Source organism: Penicillium waksmanii (assembly GCF_028829765.1).
Source record: "Penicillium waksmanii strain IBT 27052 chromosome Unknown utg000004l:1.0-5674109.0:1.0-5678898.0, whole genome shotgun sequence".
Taxonomy (NCBI): Eukaryota; Fungi; Ascomycota; class Eurotiomycetes; order Eurotiales; family Aspergillaceae; genus Penicillium; species Penicillium waksmanii.
In genome coordinates this window covers 5,307,821-5,327,597 of record NW_026643251.1, presented here as the reverse complement: position 1 = coordinate 5,327,597, position 19,777 = coordinate 5,307,821, and the positions used below count along the sequence as shown (strand labels likewise).

Here is a 19,777-nt window from a genome sequence, read left to right as displayed (position 1 = left end):
AGAGATTGGAACAAGTTCCGATGAAGGAAGTATGGTGGGATTGAGGGAAGTCAAGGAGGAAAGTTGAAGTTGAGGGGGAAGAATGAGAGGAAGAAGAGGAAGAGGTGAAGGTCCCGAGACGACCATACGCTCTCTGCCTTGACTTAGTTTACCACCACGACAGAACATGTTTCCTTCTTCCCCAACCCAACCCAACCCACTCTACTGAGAACTGATTATCCTAGAGCCGAAGAAGAAGAATGGAAGCACGTGGTGGAACATCGTGAGTTGATGAGTTTATTGCGCTATGTCATCTATTCGGTCATTCATCATTGAGGCACTCTGACACTCATAACGGTTGGAGGCAGAATCCAGCATTGCCAGTTGTAATCCCAAGCCGATATCCAACTATCCAACTATCCAACTATCCAATTACCCGAGAAATTGTCCTTCGGCTAGCGCAATCCACGGAAGCTTGTCATCCCAGCAGCGCTGCATCAATTGGCGGGCGTGTTGAATCTGAGATTATTCCCGTTAGTGTTGTTGAAATCGAAGAGTTTACACTTGAGAGATGCTTACCTGCTTTAACCCAGACTTTTCCAGCACGAAAAATCGATTGAGCAGCTTTGTTCGCTGCGCCGCGTCTCGCGACTCACAACCAGCAGTGAAAAGCGGGAACAACGAGCAAAACTCGGGCGGCGCGTTGGCTGGCATACGCTCCAAAGCCCCAATGAGCTTGCGGAGGGCTTCTTGCACGGGGAAAGAATCGGGCGACGAGCCAAGCACACGTCTGTGCAGATGGAGAAGTCCCGCACACCGGAATGCCTCCTCAATGGCCATCATATCGTCACACTCATCTTTGTGGTGGGTTGGGTCAGCATGGGCATGCTCGCTGAGACCTTCAATGTCCCCTAAAACCGATTGGGCTTCCATAACAATATCCGCCGAGGGATGCCATGTTTGTCGGAAATTCCCGTGCTTATCGAATCGCTCACTATCACATTGTTGTACAAGGCGACCCAACCGGATAAAAAACGCTCCCGTGCGTGGGGTGAATCCCGTGAAGCAGTCCACGGTAAAGTCATCATGGTAATCTGAGCCATGACAAGCAGCTAACACAGTATGATACAGCATTAATGGTGGCCCGGCCTGACGACATGATAGTGCTCCCATCGTGTCGAGATAACCCAGCCAGCGCGCAAAGAAAGCACCAATTCTATTACCCGGTCGCGCGATACGTTCGCTGCGCGCAAGAAACAGATCCCGCGCAAGCTTCAAATGGCTTTGCCAGGTTATAGGCACCTCGAAGGTGCTAGGAGAAACAATCTTCAAGGACAATAAGAGAATTGCCGTGGCCAGGTGACTGTCTGTGATATCTTCCGGAGAAGCCTCCAATGCAACCCGCAGGGCCGGAAACACCTCACTTACCCAGTGTGCGATTCGGTTTGCTGGTTCAGGCTGCCCCAGATACCGTGCACGATGGCTGGCAGAATATGCGAGCAGGAGATTCAGAAGATTTGGATCGCCAGTGGCCATTGAGGGAAGAACAGACAAGAAAGGATTGTTTTCACAGTCATGCGGTACCAGCATGCGCGACGTGTGATTGAGGAAGTGATGAAAATACATGAGATTGATCGGGTTATCCAGCAGCGTTCGTGGAAGCGGAGATAAGTATCTCGGAATATTGATCGGTACTGGAGACGCATAATACCCGCCATAATCAGCATTTTGTGTGGCAGGCGAAGCCCAAGGTACACTGGGGGAAGCACTGTCTCCACTTCGACTCTTTGTGGCAATCGAGTCCAGCGCTGAGTTAATGTCAATGGCTGCGTGGTCATTGTTCAAGGCAAGGTCACGATCCGGGCGCCCAGAATCCATGCCGTAGTTGTCGGTTACACTGGTCAGATAGGCTTGCCATTTGCTTTGCGCCAAGAATGACTCCCTGACGGCGTGTTCTTCGTCTGGCTGATGGAAGGAATGCAATGATTCGCTACGCGGAGCATTCATCGAATCGAGTCCCTTTTGGCCATGCATTTGAGAGACCATGGCATGGGATCCGCCTGTCATCTCGTGGGATCCGAGCAAGGCTAGGATATCGCCATGACTGGAAATATCGCGGGGGTGATTATCTTGGTGCTCCAAGCCATTCATGGAGAACCCCAATCCATGGTTAGCCTGATTCCCGCTCTGATGATGATCGGATGGGTGGTTGGTCTCATCAGCCGAGTCACGAAGGAAGGACTCTGGTTGAGATACTGAGCTGGCATGGAATGCAAAAGCAGAGAGAGACCGGAGCCCAACCCCTTGATCTGCCGCTGCGGAAAATGACCCATGGAAAGAAGGGCCAAACGGATATCCTGACATAGGACCCGAAGATCCAGCAGTCGCCATGGGGGAGTGATCAGCCCAGGCCGAGGAAAATTGTACCTCTGCCTGAGATGGCGAATTGATTCCCTCGGAGCCGGACTGCGGCTTTGGGGAGTCAAATATACCCAAGTGGGTATTTGTGCCAGGTGAGATTGCACCGGGAGAGCCCAAGTCCCCAGATCGAAAATTTACGAAGCCATCCGATGATGGGGGATTGCTTCCTGGGGTGGGGAGTTGGATTGGCTTAGCGGCACTCGTTGGGATGGGATCAAACCCGATCAATGTCCCTCCATATCCGCTAGATTGGGAGTTGGGTGAGTCCACAGAGGCTCTTTTCGTCCGACCTCCCCAGTTGAGGCGGACGCTATAATCGCATGCCTCCCCCTGCCGTTGGCAATTGAGGCAAATAGGTTTCTCTTCCCCGCTGCGAGAACCAAAAATCAGCCAAAGTGTTGGTATTGCAGGATGTCTGCGTTCTTACCATTTTACTTTGCGTGCTTTACATGGCCTGAAACAGTCATTAGCCTGGAAGTTCAACAATTGAGAGACATGCATCATTTACCAGCATCCTTTGCGACTTCTTCGCTTGGGCTCTGGCGCGCCAGGTCTTCTTGGACGAGGCATTGCCCGAGGGTGGCGAAAGGCAGAAGGGGAGGGCGAGGGCGAATATTCAAAACAACGGCAATAATATGTGGAGGGAGAGAAAGAAAAAAAAGAAGAAGAAGAAGAAGAAGAAGAAGAAGAAGAAGGAAGGGAGATGTCAGAGCAGTCTCCGAATTTTCATACACAGTACACTGTTGACCCTTTCCATATACAGGTTACGTTCTTCTCAAACCTGATGCAGCAACCTCACGAAGCACACAGATCGGACCGCTTTCTGCGACGGGAACTGTGATGACCCCAGGTAGCAATGAAACGAAAATCGACCAGACACCCACACCTAGTAGACAAGCACATCGAGGTGTGGGAGGGAGATGTGCCTTGAAAAGAGATTAAACTCGGAGAAAAAGCTGCAGGTGCAGCTCGGCAGAAACAACGTTCAAAGTATGTGACCAAGGGACGATTGTGACGATCCCTCACGGCTCTGGGAGTGAGAAAAAACGGGGGATTCTGGGGAAGGCCCACTTGATAGGTTCAGAGAGACTTGCACACCATGCACTTCTCAGATGAACGAGAAAAAAAAGACGCAATGGAAATTCAAGAAGAGAGAATGGGCATCTTTCCCAAAAGTGTGGGGAACCTGGTGATAAGGATCAGTCATCAGCCGGAACGCCGGGGATGAATTAATCCGGGACGGGATGCCGCGGCAGGCCGGGTCACGTGGCTGTGCACGGTGTGTAACCAGGCGTGGCAGGCGCGATCCGCGGGGACCGCCCGGAAGGTGCGGGCGCTGGGAAGCTCCCGAAAGTCCGCGAGCTGTCGTCACTTGGTTGGCTCTTGTTGGTTCCCGGTTCTACTCGTTATCTGCCTTCATTTCCTCAACCATGTCTCGTGCCCTGATCGAGAAGCACCCCTTGCAATGGCTACATAGCCCTTCTCGGGGTATCTCGACTTTGATTCATGTATGTTGATCTTCTTTATCTTGTTCTTTTTCATTTCGTTTTCTGTTTTTCATCTTGTTATCTTGTTATTCCCCTCTCCCGGGCGGAGCTGAAATACTGACACCCTATCCAGTTGACCGGTCTTGCAAGCTTTACCTGGTCTTTCAAGTAGTAAGTACACCGGAGATGTTGCTCGGTCCATCAATTTACGTAAAGATTAACGCTAACGTCATGATATAGTATGCACGAGAACCCTAACCACGCGTATGTCTTCCCGAAAGAGCGTCGGATTTACTCGGGTTGAGTTTGATGCTGATGACCATCTCAGGAACGAAGCATATGGCTGGCACTTTCAATACTTGACCGTTATTGGTTTAAGTCTGTCAACTCTCACCTTTATTTTTGCCATTCTCGCCGATGTGACACTGTCCCCACGCCTCTTCTTGATCAAGAACCTCTTGTCAGTGTGTAGTGCGCCGCTGGAAGTATTGATCAGCGTTCTCTACTGGGGCCTAAGATTGGTGAGTGTCAACCGCTTTCTTTTCGTCCGCCCGCCTGATCTCGGGACCCTTTATCTAATTGAGTTTTAGATCGATGAACGTCTCGTCGTTCCCGATTGGGCTGTGATCCCTCTCGATGCCGGTACGTGGCTAAACCCCGGGGTCCGCTCGCAGAGACCCGCCATCCAGCTCTTGTGGGGGTTGTGTGTTTGCTAATTCATTTCGGTAGATATAAGCTTTCACGCATTGCCGTCCATATTGATGCTGATCGATCTTCTGTTCCTCTCCCCCCGTGGACAATTACCGTCCTGCCCTCTATGGGACTTTCCGGTGCCATTGCCTTTGGCTATTGGTTCTGGGTGGAGCGGTGTTTCTCCTACAATGGATGGTATCCGTATCCCATCTTCGAGCAGCTGCCGACTCCAGGTCGTGTTGCGCTCTTCTCGCTCAGTGCGGTTGTGATGGCCTTCAGTACTGCCACGCTGAAGTGGCTGCACGGTCGCGTCAATGGCTTTGGTGTTCCCATCCCGGCACAGTCTCGCCCTGGCGAAATTAAGCGGGCAGATGGCTTGTAGAGAAACTAGACCTCTTGCTCTGCACCTTAGTATGCGGAAGGAAGCCCGTCACCGGGAAGCAAATTTGCTGTTTGGTGATTTACATGGCTATAGAATATATGAATGGGATATAGTGGAGTGTTTGGGTGCATTGAATCTGACTCGGAGCGATCTGGATCTATTTTATTAGCTTCAAGTTGTCTTAGGTTATAATTTCGGGAGAGTGGTGTTGCTATGGCTGGTGCTACTAATAGTTACTACATTTCGGAGTATCTCATATTTAGACCTACAATATATATCCAATTTTGCGCACTAGTGATCAACAAATCTTTTTTACGTGACCCATTTCCTAAAATCTAATGCCAAATTTCATTTACCCATGCTGTTCCTATGATAATTCATAGGATTGTCATCTCTGCATTGGAATTGTACAGTTGTCGTTGCTCCGAGTCAGCAGACCTGCTGACTAACCGACGATCCTCCGTCTTCCTGAACGCACCTGGACAATCTCTTGATTCGAACCTGCAGCGATCACATACACACCCCAGCTCCTTCACAATGTCAGCTCGCTCAGCATTCGCTAGTCGGATGAACCCGACCGCAATGAACGCGCTCATCAGCCCCCGCTCGCTCCAACCCAGCTCGCAAATGGCATCCAAGCTGCTCGTCCGATCTCAAACAACGACCACTCGCCCATCGGCACAGCTAGCCCCCCCGGCCTCAGGTTCTCCCTGCTGCGTCATCGTTCGTGCGCCCGGCTGGTCTACGCATGCAATCGACCTCTACTGCCAAGGAGAATGTGAAACTCGACTGGGACTCGTTCTTCAAGCTCCGCGCTTCCCGCCGCCGATACTCCCTCGCGTCGTCAATTGCGACTTCGCTCGCCTCGACAACCGCCGGCGTGCAAATCCTATCCGGACAGGATCTGGAGTCCCTCGGTGCTCAGGTCATGGGCCTGGATCCCTTTGTGGTCCTTGGTATGGCCACGGCAGCTTGTGGTGCTGTTGGCTGGCTCGCTGGCCCGATGGTTGGAAATGGCATCTGGGGATTGGTTTACCGTCGATTCAAGCCCTCCGTTGCGATTGTAAGTGATAAAGCCAATGCGTGATGCCACGCCTAGCTCCTTCTGCATCAGTGTCTAACATATCCATTCTCTCTACAGAAAGAGAAGGAATTCTTCGACCGTATCCGCCAATACCGCGTCGATCCCTCCACCAACTCGATCTCCAACCCCGTCCCAGACTACTATGGCGAGAAGATCGGCAGCGTCAAAGGATACCGAGCGTGGCTGAAGGACCAGCGGGCTTACAACCGCAAGCGCCGCAACTTCATCGCCTAAAGACCTACCCGGCGACATGTTCGGCAAATTGACATCATTTCAAAATCTATTCTTGTGCATATGGTTGACCTTACCTGGGATTCTTGCAATACTCGCAAGTTCGGGGTCAAGCTGGTCCTCAATTTCTTTTCATCTTCTTCTTTCCTATTCTCTGGATCGGTGTTTTGCTTTCCTCATTAGCGGTCCGGGCGAGCTGGGGTATTACATTTGTATTTGAGAAAGTCTTGGTAGCGCTAACAAGCTGCATTATTTCTTTGAATCCATTCATTTTGTCATTCATTTTGTCTCTTTGAATTGAATTAATTCTTGCTAAGATCGAGGAAATCGAGTATGTGAATCATTGACCGGCAATAGCACTATCCCCGTCCCTCTGGATATGCTTCATCACAGCTTCGACGAAGCTTTGGCCTTGGCCTTGGGAGCCCTGCCAGTGTCGACCTCAGTCCACCAGGGCATGTGTACCGGGGGGTTATCATCTAGATTGGCACGGAAGTTCGGCTTGCGCTTCTCGAAGAAGGCACCGACGCCTTCCTTTTGGTCGCTAGAACGGAGTCCGGTAAGTATAAGGAAGAAGGGGGCGGATAGAATGGGAGACATACTCGGAAGCGAAGGTGTGATGGAGAATATGAGATTCAACCAGGTGAGCCTCTTCGGGCGTTCCTGGATTACGCCACATAAGAGCGCGATTGAGATACGACGAGGCCGGACTGACATTCTCCGCAATCTCAGTAGCCAACTCCAACGCGCGAGGCAGGACCTTGGATGGATCTGGCAGAGTTTCGTTGAAAAGATCGCCAAAGTGCTTGGAAGCGGGAGGGAAAACTGCACCCGTGCCGACGAGGTAATTGGCGTTAGAGAAGCCGATCAATCGTGGGAGGAAGTATGACGAGCAGGATTCCAGCACGATACCGCGGCGTCCGAAGACGAAGCCGTACTTGCCCTTTTCATATGCGATGCTGGAAATCATCAGCTTTGGAATTGTCATTCGTCGTTGGGAGATGTAAATTCTTACCGAATCATTGCGGGAAGCGTCATGGTCATCCCGACGCCCACGGCGGAGCCTTGCATAGCTGCAATGGTCGGCTTGCGGCAGCGATGAATAGCGAGGACGACACGTCCTCCGCTGGGAGGTAGTTAGCATGAGAAGCACTGCGGGAGAAACGACTAGATTCATCACTTACCCGTCTCGGTGGTCGGTAGCAGGCCGTCTCTCGACATGATTGTTGAAACCAATGTCCAGATCCGCTCCAGCACAGAAAGTCTTGCCGGCACCCGTAAGCACGATCACCTTGACACGTTCGTCGACGTCAAACATGGGGAAGAATTTCTCGAAGTCGTGGACCATTTGACCGGTGAAGGCATTGTGGTTCGCTGGACGGTTCAGCGTGACGACCACCACGGGGGTAACAGTGGGCGAGCCTGGTGGGTGGTGGGAAAAGACGACATGGCCGGTTGTAGGGACCTTTTCGTAGGAGTCTGGGAGTTCCAAGGGGCTGGGATCGAAGATCATTTTGGAGATTGGTAGAGGTGAAAGAGGAGGAGTAGATGTAGGAAGTAAATAGTGAATGGTAGTAGTTAAGTGGAAGGAAGTGGAGAAGATGAATGGAGGGAACCCTCGGGAAAGAGACAGATCAACACGATGAGCTACACTTTTATCTCTGTTGAATTTCTTCTTTTGGTTTATTCTCAGACAAATCCAATCCAAATAATCGGCAGTGAACTGGTTTAACTTGGTTCAAGTTAAACTGAATGGTGCTTGGTTGTCCCGGCGCGACCTCGGTTCGGCTGCTGCGATGTGGAGAAGACCCCGCATGCTAAATATCCCATGCATAATAATACTAGTAATACTAGTAATACTAGTGAGAAGGGACATTTGAAGTAGATTCAGGAACTTGTACGATAATGCATGGATGGAAATCGCCAGAAAATACTTTGTTTAGTTTCGATAAATCCGAGTACTACCTCATTTCAAGTTGACACTGCATCTTCAAGTTACTACTGATTCTGCAACAACTTGAATAGTACTATGAGGCGTTCATTTCTTGTACTGGGAGAAGGATAGAATATGATGAAGCTGTAACTTGAACTTATCTATGTAGTTATCAATATCATGTATATATCCGTATTAGTACTTATTGTGCATAGTTGAAATCCATAACTACAAGCTATCTAGCGCTAGTAAGGTCGAGAGGAAGTCACCACTGCACCCAGATGTAAGTAAACTTGAAGTTTACAGCTTTGGCTAGACTAAATGCATCATCCCTCCTCCGGCCCCTGCTAAGCTGAAAACCGTGAGACCTTCGATACAGGGCAGATTGCACTTGGGGAAGCCAAGGCTAGGCCACCAGCCAAGTAATACTGAAGAAAGGGGCGGAAACCGAGAATTTAGATTTGAGTGGCAAACAGAATCGGTGGCTTGCAATCGTGAGCAGGCCAAGATTGATTCAGCCCCCACCGCCCCCAAAAAGAAATCAGAAATAGTTAGTATCCTTCACGGAGTATGAATGTCAGCCAAACTTGTAATGCTTTACAGGTTCAAATATTCCCGCTAATGGTCTGGGCAATGGTGCATCAGGCGCAAAGTCTACCCAATCCAGATACATGTAACGCCAGGAGATGATGCTTTACAAGAATCGGCTTGGAAAAACGTCATGTTTTGGGGGCGCTTAACGGCGGAGAGAATATGATTGTCTGTGATCGAAAATCTATAAATTCGCGATGTATCTCCTATGAAGTAATAATTCTATCAGTATTATCTCCATCGGATCTACGTTCCCCTCTACCGAAATCAGATCTCAATTACCTCTTTTGACAAATCATCATGAAGTTCTCAGCACTCAGCTACAGCCTGCTCGCTTTTGCCGCAGGTACTGAAGCATGCATCCGTGTTCATGCGCACCTGAACAATGACCCTGTTACCGGAGACTCTATGGGTGTCAAGATATACGATGGTTACGACTACAAATGTCGAGCCGGAGACTCTAAGTATCTTGCCAGCGGCGAAACCACATGGAAGTTCAAATGTGGGGAAGACGACCGCTACGAAGTTCATCTCACAGGGGATGGCACTAAAGGGACAGTCTGGAACCACAACGCTGGATATGAGGGAACTTTGGTCTCTAAGGACCACGACCACAAGTCTGAGTGCAGATATCGTACGGGACTGAATGATCGTTGTGCTGGATATGTCTCGAGTGACGAGACTACTCTTTGGGATGGATTTGGCGATTGCGACGACAAGCTGTTCAAGACTAAAAATTGTGGAGATAATGAATGCGATATCTCCGAGGACGACGTGCCTTGCGCAGTCGACTACAATGGTCGTTGCGAGCCGATAGAATTCTGATATATCATATGTATGGACTACAGTGTTCGGATTTGGGGATAGCATCCAGTACATTCATACGCGGGTAACTCATCACCTTGATTGACTCACCAGGATTGCAAAGTGCAAAGTATTTAATTCTACGCGGTGCCTTTATTCAGGTCTTCATGTTCTAGCTTGTATTTCTGATTTTTATGGTCCCATCTGGAGTGCTGCTACTTGGACCACCCTTCTTACTAATTGGATCACATTTTTGTTACTTGGACCGTGGTCCTTCTTAATCTCTAGATTAGTATGTAAGTCCAATACAAATTTATATACCTCTGTCATACAGCAGCATCATAGTAAAAGTTTGCAATCTCCTATTGGAGTTGACTGTCTTAGTCTCTGCCTTTGAATAGCAAAATAGTAGCTGCCTAAGATAAAAGAGATTGGCCTATTTATTATATCTTAGGTAGCTACTACTAGTCTACTATTCGAAGGTGGTCATAGATAGCGGGCAATTCAGGGTTACAAACTTTAGTTGTGCCACTGTATATCCAAGTTTGTATAAGAAATACATATTAATTTGAATTCAGAAGGGCCATGGTTCATTTGGCAAAAAGGGTGGTCCAACTAGCAGCTCTCCCCATCTGAGGCGGCACATCTTGACTGAGTAGGTCTTGGCTCTATGTCCTGTCACGTTGGAATTTCAGTGAAATCAGTAGGCTTCCGAATGGATCGGGTTGCAGATAAGATTCAAGCTGAAACTTTCTGGGCATCATGGAATTTTCGTTGTTAATAGGGTCTTTTTTCAAAGCAATAGCTATCCAAAGGCGGTCCAAAAGTTTGAAGACATCGCGCTATTTTTTTAGCGCGATTTTCTTCAACTACCCCTACACCACCAATATAGGTCGGTTTGGCACTGAAATAAGTGGCAATCAAAGACCAGTGGGTGGGCTTTCATCTGAGGCCCGCGCAGCTATTATATACGCTTATGAATGTGGTGTATCGCCTACTAAAATAGCTACTGAGCTCAACGTCGCACGCTCAACAATATACTCTACAATCAAACGATTCTGAGAGCACCAAACGCTTAAATCACTGCCTCGTTCAGGTGCCCCTAAAGTCTATAGGTACTCTACTATTAAATACACCTGTTTACTTGTACGCCGTGAGCCTTGGCTAAGCCTTAGTAAGCTGAGCGCCTATATACCCAGCTATCTATCTCGATCAGTAATCAAGCGATTCCTATATTCAAAATTTCTCCAGTGCTATTAAGTAAGACGTTGTATCCCAATTTTGAGGGAGAACGCCTACAAACGAGTCTGATTTTGCCGAAATTAGAGGGCTGAACGCTATAATTCCCAACTATAGAGCTTTATATTTTCTGACGAATGCAGCGTTTAACGTATCCCTAATTTAAACGGCCAATATATTATCTGGCTTAGAGGAGAAGCTTACCGGTAGGAAATGGTACAAGTTAAGACTTATATGAAGGATATTTATCAAATAGTTTAGACTAGAATATAGCTCAGATGGTATACAAAACTTATTATTATAGAGCGTAACTTTTCAGAAGGACAGCGAGGTCACGGAGGTAGTTATACAACAAAATCCTACCTAAAAGCGCCTGACGAAGGGTTTATTGAGCACTATAAACCTAGAACTATATTTCAGCAAGATAACGCTAAAATCCACCGCTCCTACGTTGCTCAGCGATAGTTTAAACGTTATAGTATATACGTTATAGAATACTAGCCGCCACGCTTACCAGATCTTAACCTTATTGAGCCTGTATGGTATATGCTCAAACGTAAATTATATAAGCTCTATCCTAATCTACTACATTGTGGTACATCTGAGGCAGATTGGAAGCTATTTAGGGAGTATATATCGGAGGCCTGGGATGCGCTAGATCAAAATAAAATTGATAGTATAATTAGATCGATGCCTTAGTGTGTAAGCGAGACTCGTAAGGCACATGGCTACTATACTCAGTTTTAGCAATTGAAATTCTGTTATATACTTTGTAATTGATTATTCTATATCATAGCAAATTTTGGTGCAATAATGTTGCAAATTGCATGCAATATAATATATATTTGAATGTAGAGTGGTGAAATGGCAGAATTACCCGATTAGGCGGTGTCTTGAAACTTATGGCCAAAGGTGGTATCTAGGCTTAGTCGACGATTATGCCAGAATAGTAGCTGTGTTCGTCACCCTAAGTGGCGAGTTGCTAGATTGCTTACTGGTCGGTAATATATATCGTGGGGATAGTAATACACTCCTAATTGCAAAAGGATACGGGTATGCTCCGACCCCACTGACGCCCGTGACACCAAGTGTCCGTGCAGATCGGAGGCTCAAAGGATGGACACACCGCCAGTTAGGGCCCGGCAACTCGAAGCGAGGGGTTCGATGACGTGGAAGCTAGAACTATTCGAGAAGAAATCAATTGGTCCGCTAGTCCGACCGGGGAGGAGACTAAGGGAAGCCTAGCACTAGCACTGGCAGCTATAGTGATTAACCTGTTTCCATGGTACAGGTACCTGGTAGTTAGTTATACATATACTACTAATAGTAGTACAATTTACCCGGTGAACCACCACCGCAAAGTAGACCTGGTAATCCATGACCTTAGACCTGGTATGTCAATGTATAAAAGAATTACATTAATAGCATTAAAGTTGAGTAGACACGGCTTGATATTGAGTTACGAATATGCCACATACACCCGAGTATGGAGTTAGTACTTCGTATCATGCCACATGCTTGGTACTTTGTACAATGTCACCTGGGCACCCAATATGCTCAAGAAACTAATTAGAAGTAAATGCAGTCTATACTAGTTCTTATAGTATAGTATAGTCTAGTATAGCGCATAATATATATATTCACCGCTTTAAGCACCACGTATGCCCCGATTCGGAAAGAGCGCTTCTCGTCCTGCTGAGTCATCGGGATAACCGCCAATCAGCCTTGCATCTGCTTCCCCCCGTCCATCGCCATCTCCTTTCATTCTCCACTCGCCTTGGCTCCACTTTGGGTCTAACCGCGATACGGCAAGACGCTGCTCGTATCTTCGTGGGTCCTCGTTGATCAAAGTGCTGATGGACCTCGGCCATTGGTGCAAGGACCAGGGGGTTGCGCCTTCGCTGTTACTTGCTTGAAACGCAATGGCGGCTTCGGCAGACGGAGCTTGAACATTTGCCTTCAGCCTTGGCATACTGTCCGCTTGTCACTCGCCGACTGCCCTGCATTTACCACTTCCGGGAATCTGCTGGGCACGCCCCACGCCCAAGCTGCCAGGTTTGCAAGGATTGCAAGGATTGCAAGGATCGACTTTGCTTGCTTCCTGCTGGCTTGTCCCTTTTCTCCTCCTCCCTTTCTATACTCGCCTGATACTCTCTGTCCAGCGTATATAGTCTGGGGCCACCGCGGTGTGCGCATGCTCATACTACTCATGCCCCATCTCACAGCATCACCTAGGTGAAAGCTTGCTGGATCTCCAGTAAGGCCTTTTGATAACCCCCACTCCGATGCCATACCCATGTCCGCCACAAATAAGCGACTCTGCCAGAGCCTGCACGAATATCAGGTACGGCCCTAGCCATGCAGCCATGCGGCGACAGCAACAGCTCCTTCCCGACTAGTCCCGCGCCCAGACAGCTGCTTGCTGCCCCCCCCCTCAACGGTCTTCGTTTAGATCTGACCCTTTGTCTAGATTGTTGATGCCGGCCCTCTTTCCCTTGATCGCAGCATTACCATGCTAGGGTTGCCTCGGCCCCGCTTGACGCGCCTGAAGAGCAAAACTCGCTCTGGATCCTCTGTCTCCAGTAGCTCCACTGCTTCCACCGCAGGATCCTCTGTCTCCAGTATCTCCACTGCTTCCACCGCAGGATCCTCGGCCTCAACCCCGCCTTCCATGACGGACCTCATACCGCCGTCGAAACGGCTTATGGAGGAGGAGCGGCCTGTGGCAAAAGTTGGTTCCGAATCGCAGGACTCTTGCAATCTGCAGGATATGGAGTTGATGATGAACTGGTGCACGAGGACATATAAATCCATGTCACGGGACGGAACGGCCGAAGCACTCTGGCAGACGACTATTCCTCAAATATCTTTGCGTTTTCCCTCTCTTCGACATGGGCTTTTGGCCCTATCGGCTCTGCAGCTGGCTGGAGCTAGTCGAGCTCCGCAACGCAAATGGCGATATCTAGTTACAGCACGGGAGCACCATGCCGAGGCACTGAAAGGCATCCATCCAGACGGGGAGGGGGAGCTCTCCCAATCGCAGTGCAATGCTGCCTTCGCTCTGTGCTGCGTATTATTGGTGTGGTCCTTTGGATACTGCTTGATTGATGATAGCATGGAAGAGGACGGGAAGCCAGACGTATTGGACGAGTTTCTCGAAGTTTTTGAACTCACACGATGGCTCGTGAGGGCCATGATGACGACTATGGAGCGGGTTGCCGGTGGCGAGCTATGGCCTCTTGTACGACCTGCCACACTGCATCCGACCATGCCAGATATGTCGCGACTGGTAGTGCAAGAAATGCAACGGCAGAACGAAATCGAGGCTGCACGCAATCCTGCCCATGAGAGGGGCGTTTATGAAAACACCATCGAACATCTGAGCCACTGCCTGGAGCAGTTGATGAACGGTGGTGAGCCCAAAGACTTTGTTTTTTGCTGGACTTTTCGCATCCCCGGTCGGTTTCAGGATCTGGTCCGAGAGCGAGAGCCGTTTGCCTTGGCGGTGCTCGCCCACTACGCAGTCACCTTGCACCATCTGCGGGACTCGTGGTGGATGGGGAATTGGGGGGCTCGGATCCTCAAAGAGATTGTCGATCACCTGGGGTCAGAGTGGTGCGACTTACTTAGCTGGCCTATCGATGCTACCGGCTGTTCTTGGCCAGAGCACTGGTTTGAGCCAACTACTTGACGGGTCAACTCTCTCCTCTTTTCTCGCAAGGAAGAATCGGTGGCTATGGTGGCTGCAAAGGGCTGAGGCGGAACTACCAGGTGTTGGAGGCGAAACCATGGCCGGGCAGGTCCTGTCCACGACTCGGACCATTTCCCCTGAAAACTGCACAAGCTATCTCCAGTTATGATCCCTGCATTCGCGCCAGTCACCTCCATGGCAGGTGTGACCATTGTATATAACGAGTCATGAAAGCGTTGTCATTAGGATATAAATCCCATCAATAGAGACCTCCCTGCGCCGATAAAGAAAACTATGTAAGAATAACCGACCCTAGACACCAAGCGCCATCTATCTTCCTGGCCCAATAGGTTGGAGATAAAAAAAAGGGATGAAAAAGGGAAAAAGCAAAAGCACCGAGATAAGCCCGACCCCACCTTGCAGCACTGCCCGCAGCACTGGCAGTATATTGGTGTCCTTCCACCCAGATTGTCCGGTAGGGTTTGTTTGTCGACGGGTCTGGGTACGAAATCGAATTCAGACAGGCGTTGGCGCTGGCGCTTGTATTGGAGCCCGGATCAACATGATAATCGACACCATGACCAGCACCGCAATCGAACTGTCAAGCCCGGTCAAGCTCAAGCTCGGTCGCCCGATCGACCCTGTCGCTGCGCCAAATGCACCGGATCAGGCTTCCGCAGCTCCTGACGCTCATGCTCGACCTCCCTAATGCGATCCTTATCCTGTGTGCGCACCCGAATCAGCTCATTAACCTGTTCATGCTCCTTTCTCGCCCGTTCTTCCTCCTCCATTGTGGGGATATAAGCATTTGCCGCGCCGCCTGCGATGAATCGTCAGTATCAATGCAAGCCAAGCCAAGCCAAGCCAATAATCCAATCTAATCGCTTGGTATGGCTTTGCTGGTAGCTAGGAAGGTATAGCATACCTCGTCCAGTGTGGTGGGGCATCTGTTGCGCCCGGAGGGGAGGAGACTCGACATCCTGACTTTCGCGCGCGATCTCAGGACGGTCGGGATCATTGTGAGCCATATTGCCTGAGCCACCGCGACCGGTTGTGTAGACTTCTTGTTTGATTGTGGGGGTGACGAGGTCTTTGGGCGTTGGGGCTGAGTGTTGGCGCGAGATGTTGCCTGAGTTGGGGGGGATCAGTTTGCGATGCGATCAGAGACTTTGGTGGATTGACTCACCGGCGCCTCCGCGGCCATATGAGATGTTTCGGCCTGACATTGTGGTCTGTATGAGTCTGTGTGAAGTCGATTCGAGATTGAGGGGTGAAAAAGTTGGGGAGATCAGCTGGTCAGGAGAGTCCGGATCCGATCAGATTCTGTTTCCGCCTTGGCGGAGTGGACCACGGAGAGCGGAGAGCGGAGAGCGGGCTATCATAATTTATACTACTAGGAGTACTACTTCAGTAGTTTACTATGTCTACAGGAGTCCATTACTACGAGGAAATGGGCTATACCGAAATTCATCTCTTACAAGCAGTTAATTTCCAAGGCTGACCATCGGATTGGGTGGTGAGAGAGGTACTATTCAAGATCACAATTTAACAGCAACATAGGGCACCAACTTCACATCTCCAATCAACCCATTATCAATCGCCTGTGGAAGCCCAGACCCAACCGCATCCATAAGAGAATCAATTGGTACGTTCACCGTCTCAATTTCATCCGCAATACTCCTGATATAGTTCCACATGGTAGTCGGAACGATCACAGTCAGCACATTAGAGCCCTTTTTCAGATACGTGCTAAGATCTGCCCGTGGGACTGTCAAATCTAGAGGTGGCAGTTGATGCCCATTCACATATACTCTCGCTGTATGCGCAATAGGAGGAAGGAAGAGGTAGGCCCCATCGGCAGACCCCTTAACTGGTGGCCAGGTGATATGGGTGGTGTAGTATCCCAAACCGGACGAGTTCGTCAATCCCTCAATCTGACGCCAGGAAATTAAAGATGATAGCTGGTGGGTTGTGTTATGCTTGAAAGCAATGGTGGACGCATCCGAAATGTTGCTGGGTGCCTCCCAATGCTCTGCAGTGAGAGTCCAGTTGGAAAGGGCAATTGAGCTTGCAACCTTTGGAGAGGGCAGTATGACTTTCTTGCCATTGGACAAGACTAAGGACTGCTGAGAATTGCTGGCTGAGACGATGGCGTTGCCCTGGGTGTCATATCCAATTACCGAAGATGGAGAATTGGTGGCGTGCTTTGTAGAACTGTCTTCATTTTCACTGAATCCGATAATGATGGTCTGATTCCCTGCCAGGGAAAGAGGGATCGTCACACGGCTTTTGCTCTGAGTGTAACCCAGCAATGGCTTTTTTAATCCAGTCCAAGGATCAAACAAGAATGGAGTCTTGTGAGTGGATATGTCCAATGTACCAGTTGAGGCATTCACATCACAGAAAACAAACGCATGATCCGTGCCAGTTTGGGAATCTTCACGCCAGGTGGTGTACCATGTCCCGTTATTCTGTGTCGCAACTTGTGGACGTAGACCGAGAGCATGGAGTTTGGCAGAAACCTGACCAGCAGAGACACTATAGACGTTCGCTGACTTCTTGAGAGCCTGAATTGCCTTTCGAATGGAGGCACCGTCTCTGTCATCATGGCTGGCGTAGACTCCAGGGTCTCCGCCACTAAAAATGACGGACAAGCCTGCGCGAGCGTATCTTTGGATGTAATGGACACCGGAGAGCGTGAGATTGCTGTTGCTGGTGATTACTAGAGCCTTGTATGCGGGTCCATTGGGAGCCAAAATCCCGCCTCGAACATTGGCCTCGGGGAGAGCGAAATTATCTGGTGACAGGTAGGAATATGTGTACCCTAGACAAAAGCATTAGTATCAATCATACCGATGAAATAACTTGAAAGACAGCTTACCCGCATCGATTAGATCATTCGCAGTGTACATAGTCGGAAAGCTGGGATTAGTCCCAGACACCTTGTTATAAATTGCCACATCAGTCCGCGGGACACCTGATTGCTGAAGATACTGCACTCGGGCCGTATAATTCAGAAGATCGCCAAAGCCATGGTCCCATGAAGGTTGCTTGTCGGAGTACATCTCCGAGAACAGATATAAGAAGGCTGTATATCCCGGCCAGGTAGTACCGTAGTATTCTCCAGTATACGTCTGTCCATGAAATACCATCTGATTGACACCACCCACGATAGCACGGTTAATAAAGTAAAGAAGTTCACTGTGGGTCAGTTGATATGCCTTCATCATGACAGCGCCCATCTCGTTTGAAATAACACGTTTACCGGCAAGGTGTGCCGGACCAGTGAACTGTCGATAACCGTCGATACTATTCCCGAACTGGAGACTTTCGCATTCAGGGGCGTTCACGAATGGTATATTGGATTCCATATCCATCGGCAGGTTGTACGAAACCTGGGCTGACATTTGGAGATTCAGCTCCGAGTTTACCCAACGTGTTAACTCTTCAAGATAGCTCCGGTACCCATCTACCAGGGCACCTCTGAAATCGTTGATATAGCCGAGGCCATGATCTGGAGTATTGAGGAGACATTCGATAGTACCTGGCTCAGTGCTTTGTGTGTTGATGTTGTTGTTGCTGAACATGATGATCGGTAGCACTGACTTCAAATCGTATCCATATTTAGATTGAAACGTACTCGGGAGTGACGGCGTCCAGGAAATATTAGAAAGTATCTCGATGCTATCTTCCCAGCCTGAAAAGAAACCGGAAGTCAGTTGAAGAGAACGAAGAAATAGTAGCGTCAGAAGGCTATCTTACCATAGTTGCCCACTTCCATAAGCAATTCCTTCACTCCACCTGGAAGTATATACTCTTCCCAGAATTGCGTCGTCACTTTAGCACCGCGAGCAGTGAAGTGATCCACCACAAAAGACCCGTTGTCAAAGATGGTCTTAGCTGGAGTTGAACTGTACTGTAAATTCTTGTTATGACTGAGGAATTGATAAAATGCAAAGAGTCGGTATGTGTTTTGAGATGTCGGGAGATCGAGAGAGACACTTCCACTGGATGATACTTTGCCAGCCCAGTCCGTCAACGTTCCATTCTTCAGAGTTAATTGCAGATGAGAACTGTTCGTAGAGAGTAACACTTCCGCTGAGACAAGTGCAACCAGCTCACCGGCACCCCAGCCAGGGACTTTTCCATCGAAGTGACCATCACTGGGAATGGCGACGGAGAATGGTTCCTTACAAAGTCAGTTGATCGCTTTGCTTGGAGGTCTCCTCTTACCTACCAAATCCCACTGCAAGCCCTCATCACTCGGGTCTGCGGGAACACCCTGTCCCTGGTTTGGACCTAACGGGAAATCCATCACCAGGCCTGCCTCCTTGTGCGCGTGCAACGCAGCCAGAAACATGCTATGAAAAGCCTCTGTTCCAAATCCATCCCGAGACCAGTTCGACCCCACCGGCGCAGGAGCCAACTGGCCACCATAATTGTAGAAATGCAAGAATTCAACACCGCCTGCGCCGAGGACACCGGCAGCTTTGATATTTTGCTGAACTATTTCAGCATCGACACCGGAGTCTGGAAGCCAGTATCTGAAGCGAGGGCGTAGTCGGGATGATGGGTTTTGGAATGAGCCTCGATCCACTGTCGCTGAGGTTTGGTCATTTGTATCAGCGAGCCCAGGCTGCAGAAGCAGAAATAAACCGAATAATTTGACGGCCAACCACATCGTGAGACTGAGTTAGCCAGAGTCAACTCTCAGATCATACCAGTAGAACGCATTCTCATATATAGTCGCAGAAGTGCATGGTCGGATTATCCGGGTAGTAGTAGTAGTAGTAATAGTATGCTCGGGTTTTCTCGCACCGAAGGCAGCAGAGCAAAGCCCGCGAAAAGAGCAAGACGTCGACTCGGTTAAGAAACAAGGGAGAAATGAGTGCAGAGTGTAGGGACTAATACTAATACGGATACCGTGATGACCTCAACTCGAACCAGAGAGCCGGCAGGGGCGCAGATTAGGTACCTCGTACCAATCTCATAAGCGAAGCTAGTGTCGGGGTGATGCTTGACCGAAACTAGGACCGCCTATGAGAATCACTTACCCCGCGGGGAACCCGGTCTAGCGCGGAGTATATTCGTGAAGATACACTTGGTGGCCCACATTCCGCGATATGAGAGGGCTATATCGAAGGGTTGGTGCAATATAGATACTACATGAGTTGGGGGTTGTTTGAGCGATCGGTGCGGGGTTAGGGTTAGAATACTATTGCTATTTCCACACCTGTCGGGG

At 49.3% G+C, this 19,777-nt stretch overlaps 9 protein-coding genes across 9 annotated transcripts; 4 read left to right on the top strand and 5 right to left on the bottom strand.

Moving 5' to 3' along the window:
• Positions 1-411: 411 nt before the first annotated feature.
• N7481_004825 (Zn(II)2Cys6 transcription factor) lies at positions 412-2,970 on the bottom strand (the record flags this gene model as incomplete). The annotated part of the gene is made up of 4 exons (XM_057264044.1): positions 412-498; positions 559-2,770; positions 2,828-2,854; positions 2,909-2,970. The coding sequence occupies 4 exons, from the start codon at positions 2,968-2,970 to the stop codon at positions 412-414; spliced, it is 2,388 nt and encodes a 795-aa protein (XP_057125705.1).
• An 860-nt stretch (positions 2,971-3,830) lies between these two features.
• On the top strand, positions 3,831-4,962 carry N7481_004824 (androgen-induced gene 1 family protein; the record flags this gene model as incomplete). Its single annotated transcript, XM_057264043.1, has 6 exons — positions 3,831-3,908; positions 4,021-4,058; positions 4,128-4,151; positions 4,216-4,408; positions 4,478-4,529; positions 4,577-4,962. 6 exons carry the CDS (start codon positions 3,831-3,833, stop codon positions 4,960-4,962), a joined length of 771 nt encoding a protein of 256 aa, XP_057125704.1.
• A 748-nt stretch (positions 4,963-5,710) lies between these two features.
• On the top strand, positions 5,711-6,280 carry N7481_004823 (presequence translocated-associated motor subunit PAM17; the record flags this gene model as incomplete). The annotated part of the gene is made up of 2 exons (XM_057264042.1): positions 5,711-6,025; positions 6,104-6,280. The coding sequence occupies 2 exons, from the start codon at positions 5,711-5,713 to the stop codon at positions 6,278-6,280; spliced, it is 492 nt and encodes a 163-aa protein (XP_057125703.1).
• Positions 6,281-6,664: 384 nt separating this feature from the next.
• N7481_004822 (enoyl-CoA hydratase/isomerase family protein) lies at positions 6,665-7,790 on the bottom strand (the record flags this gene model as incomplete). Its single annotated transcript, XM_057264041.1, has 4 exons — positions 6,665-6,821; positions 6,880-7,236; positions 7,293-7,403; positions 7,462-7,790. The coding sequence occupies 4 exons, from the start codon at positions 7,788-7,790 to the stop codon at positions 6,665-6,667; spliced, it is 954 nt and encodes a 317-aa protein (XP_057125702.1).
• Positions 7,791-9,101: 1,311 nt separating this feature from the next.
• On the top strand, positions 9,102-9,626 carry N7481_004821 (uncharacterized protein; the record flags this gene model as incomplete). The annotated part of the gene is made up of 1 exon (XM_057264040.1): positions 9,102-9,626. One exon carries the CDS (start codon positions 9,102-9,104, stop codon positions 9,624-9,626), a length of 525 nt encoding a protein of 174 aa, XP_057125701.1.
• A 2,866-nt stretch (positions 9,627-12,492) lies between these two features.
• Positions 12,493-12,816, bottom strand: N7481_004820 (uncharacterized protein; the record flags this gene model as incomplete). Its single annotated transcript, XM_057264039.1, has 1 exon — positions 12,493-12,816. The coding sequence occupies one exon, from the start codon at positions 12,814-12,816 to the stop codon at positions 12,493-12,495; it is 324 nt and encodes a 107-aa protein (XP_057125700.1).
• A 540-nt stretch (positions 12,817-13,356) lies between these two features.
• N7481_004819 (uncharacterized protein) lies at positions 13,357-14,535 on the top strand (the record flags this gene model as incomplete). Its single annotated transcript, XM_057264038.1, has 1 exon — positions 13,357-14,535. One exon carries the CDS (start codon positions 13,357-13,359, stop codon positions 14,533-14,535), a length of 1,179 nt encoding a protein of 392 aa, XP_057125699.1.
• A 617-nt stretch (positions 14,536-15,152) lies between these two features.
• N7481_004818 (DUF3602 domain-containing protein) lies at positions 15,153-15,761 on the bottom strand (the record flags this gene model as incomplete). The annotated part of the gene is made up of 3 exons (XM_057264037.1): positions 15,153-15,355; positions 15,461-15,664; positions 15,722-15,761. The coding sequence occupies 3 exons, from the start codon at positions 15,759-15,761 to the stop codon at positions 15,153-15,155; spliced, it is 447 nt and encodes a 148-aa protein (XP_057125698.1).
• Positions 15,762-16,073: 312 nt separating this feature from the next.
• On the bottom strand, positions 16,074-19,216 carry N7481_004817 (uncharacterized protein; the record flags this gene model as incomplete). The annotated part of the gene is made up of 4 exons (XM_057264036.1): positions 16,074-17,359; positions 17,417-18,232; positions 18,298-18,724; positions 18,773-19,216. The coding sequence occupies 4 exons, from the start codon at positions 19,214-19,216 to the stop codon at positions 16,074-16,076; spliced, it is 2,973 nt and encodes a 990-aa protein (XP_057125697.1).
• Positions 19,217-19,777: the final 561 nt, after the last annotated feature.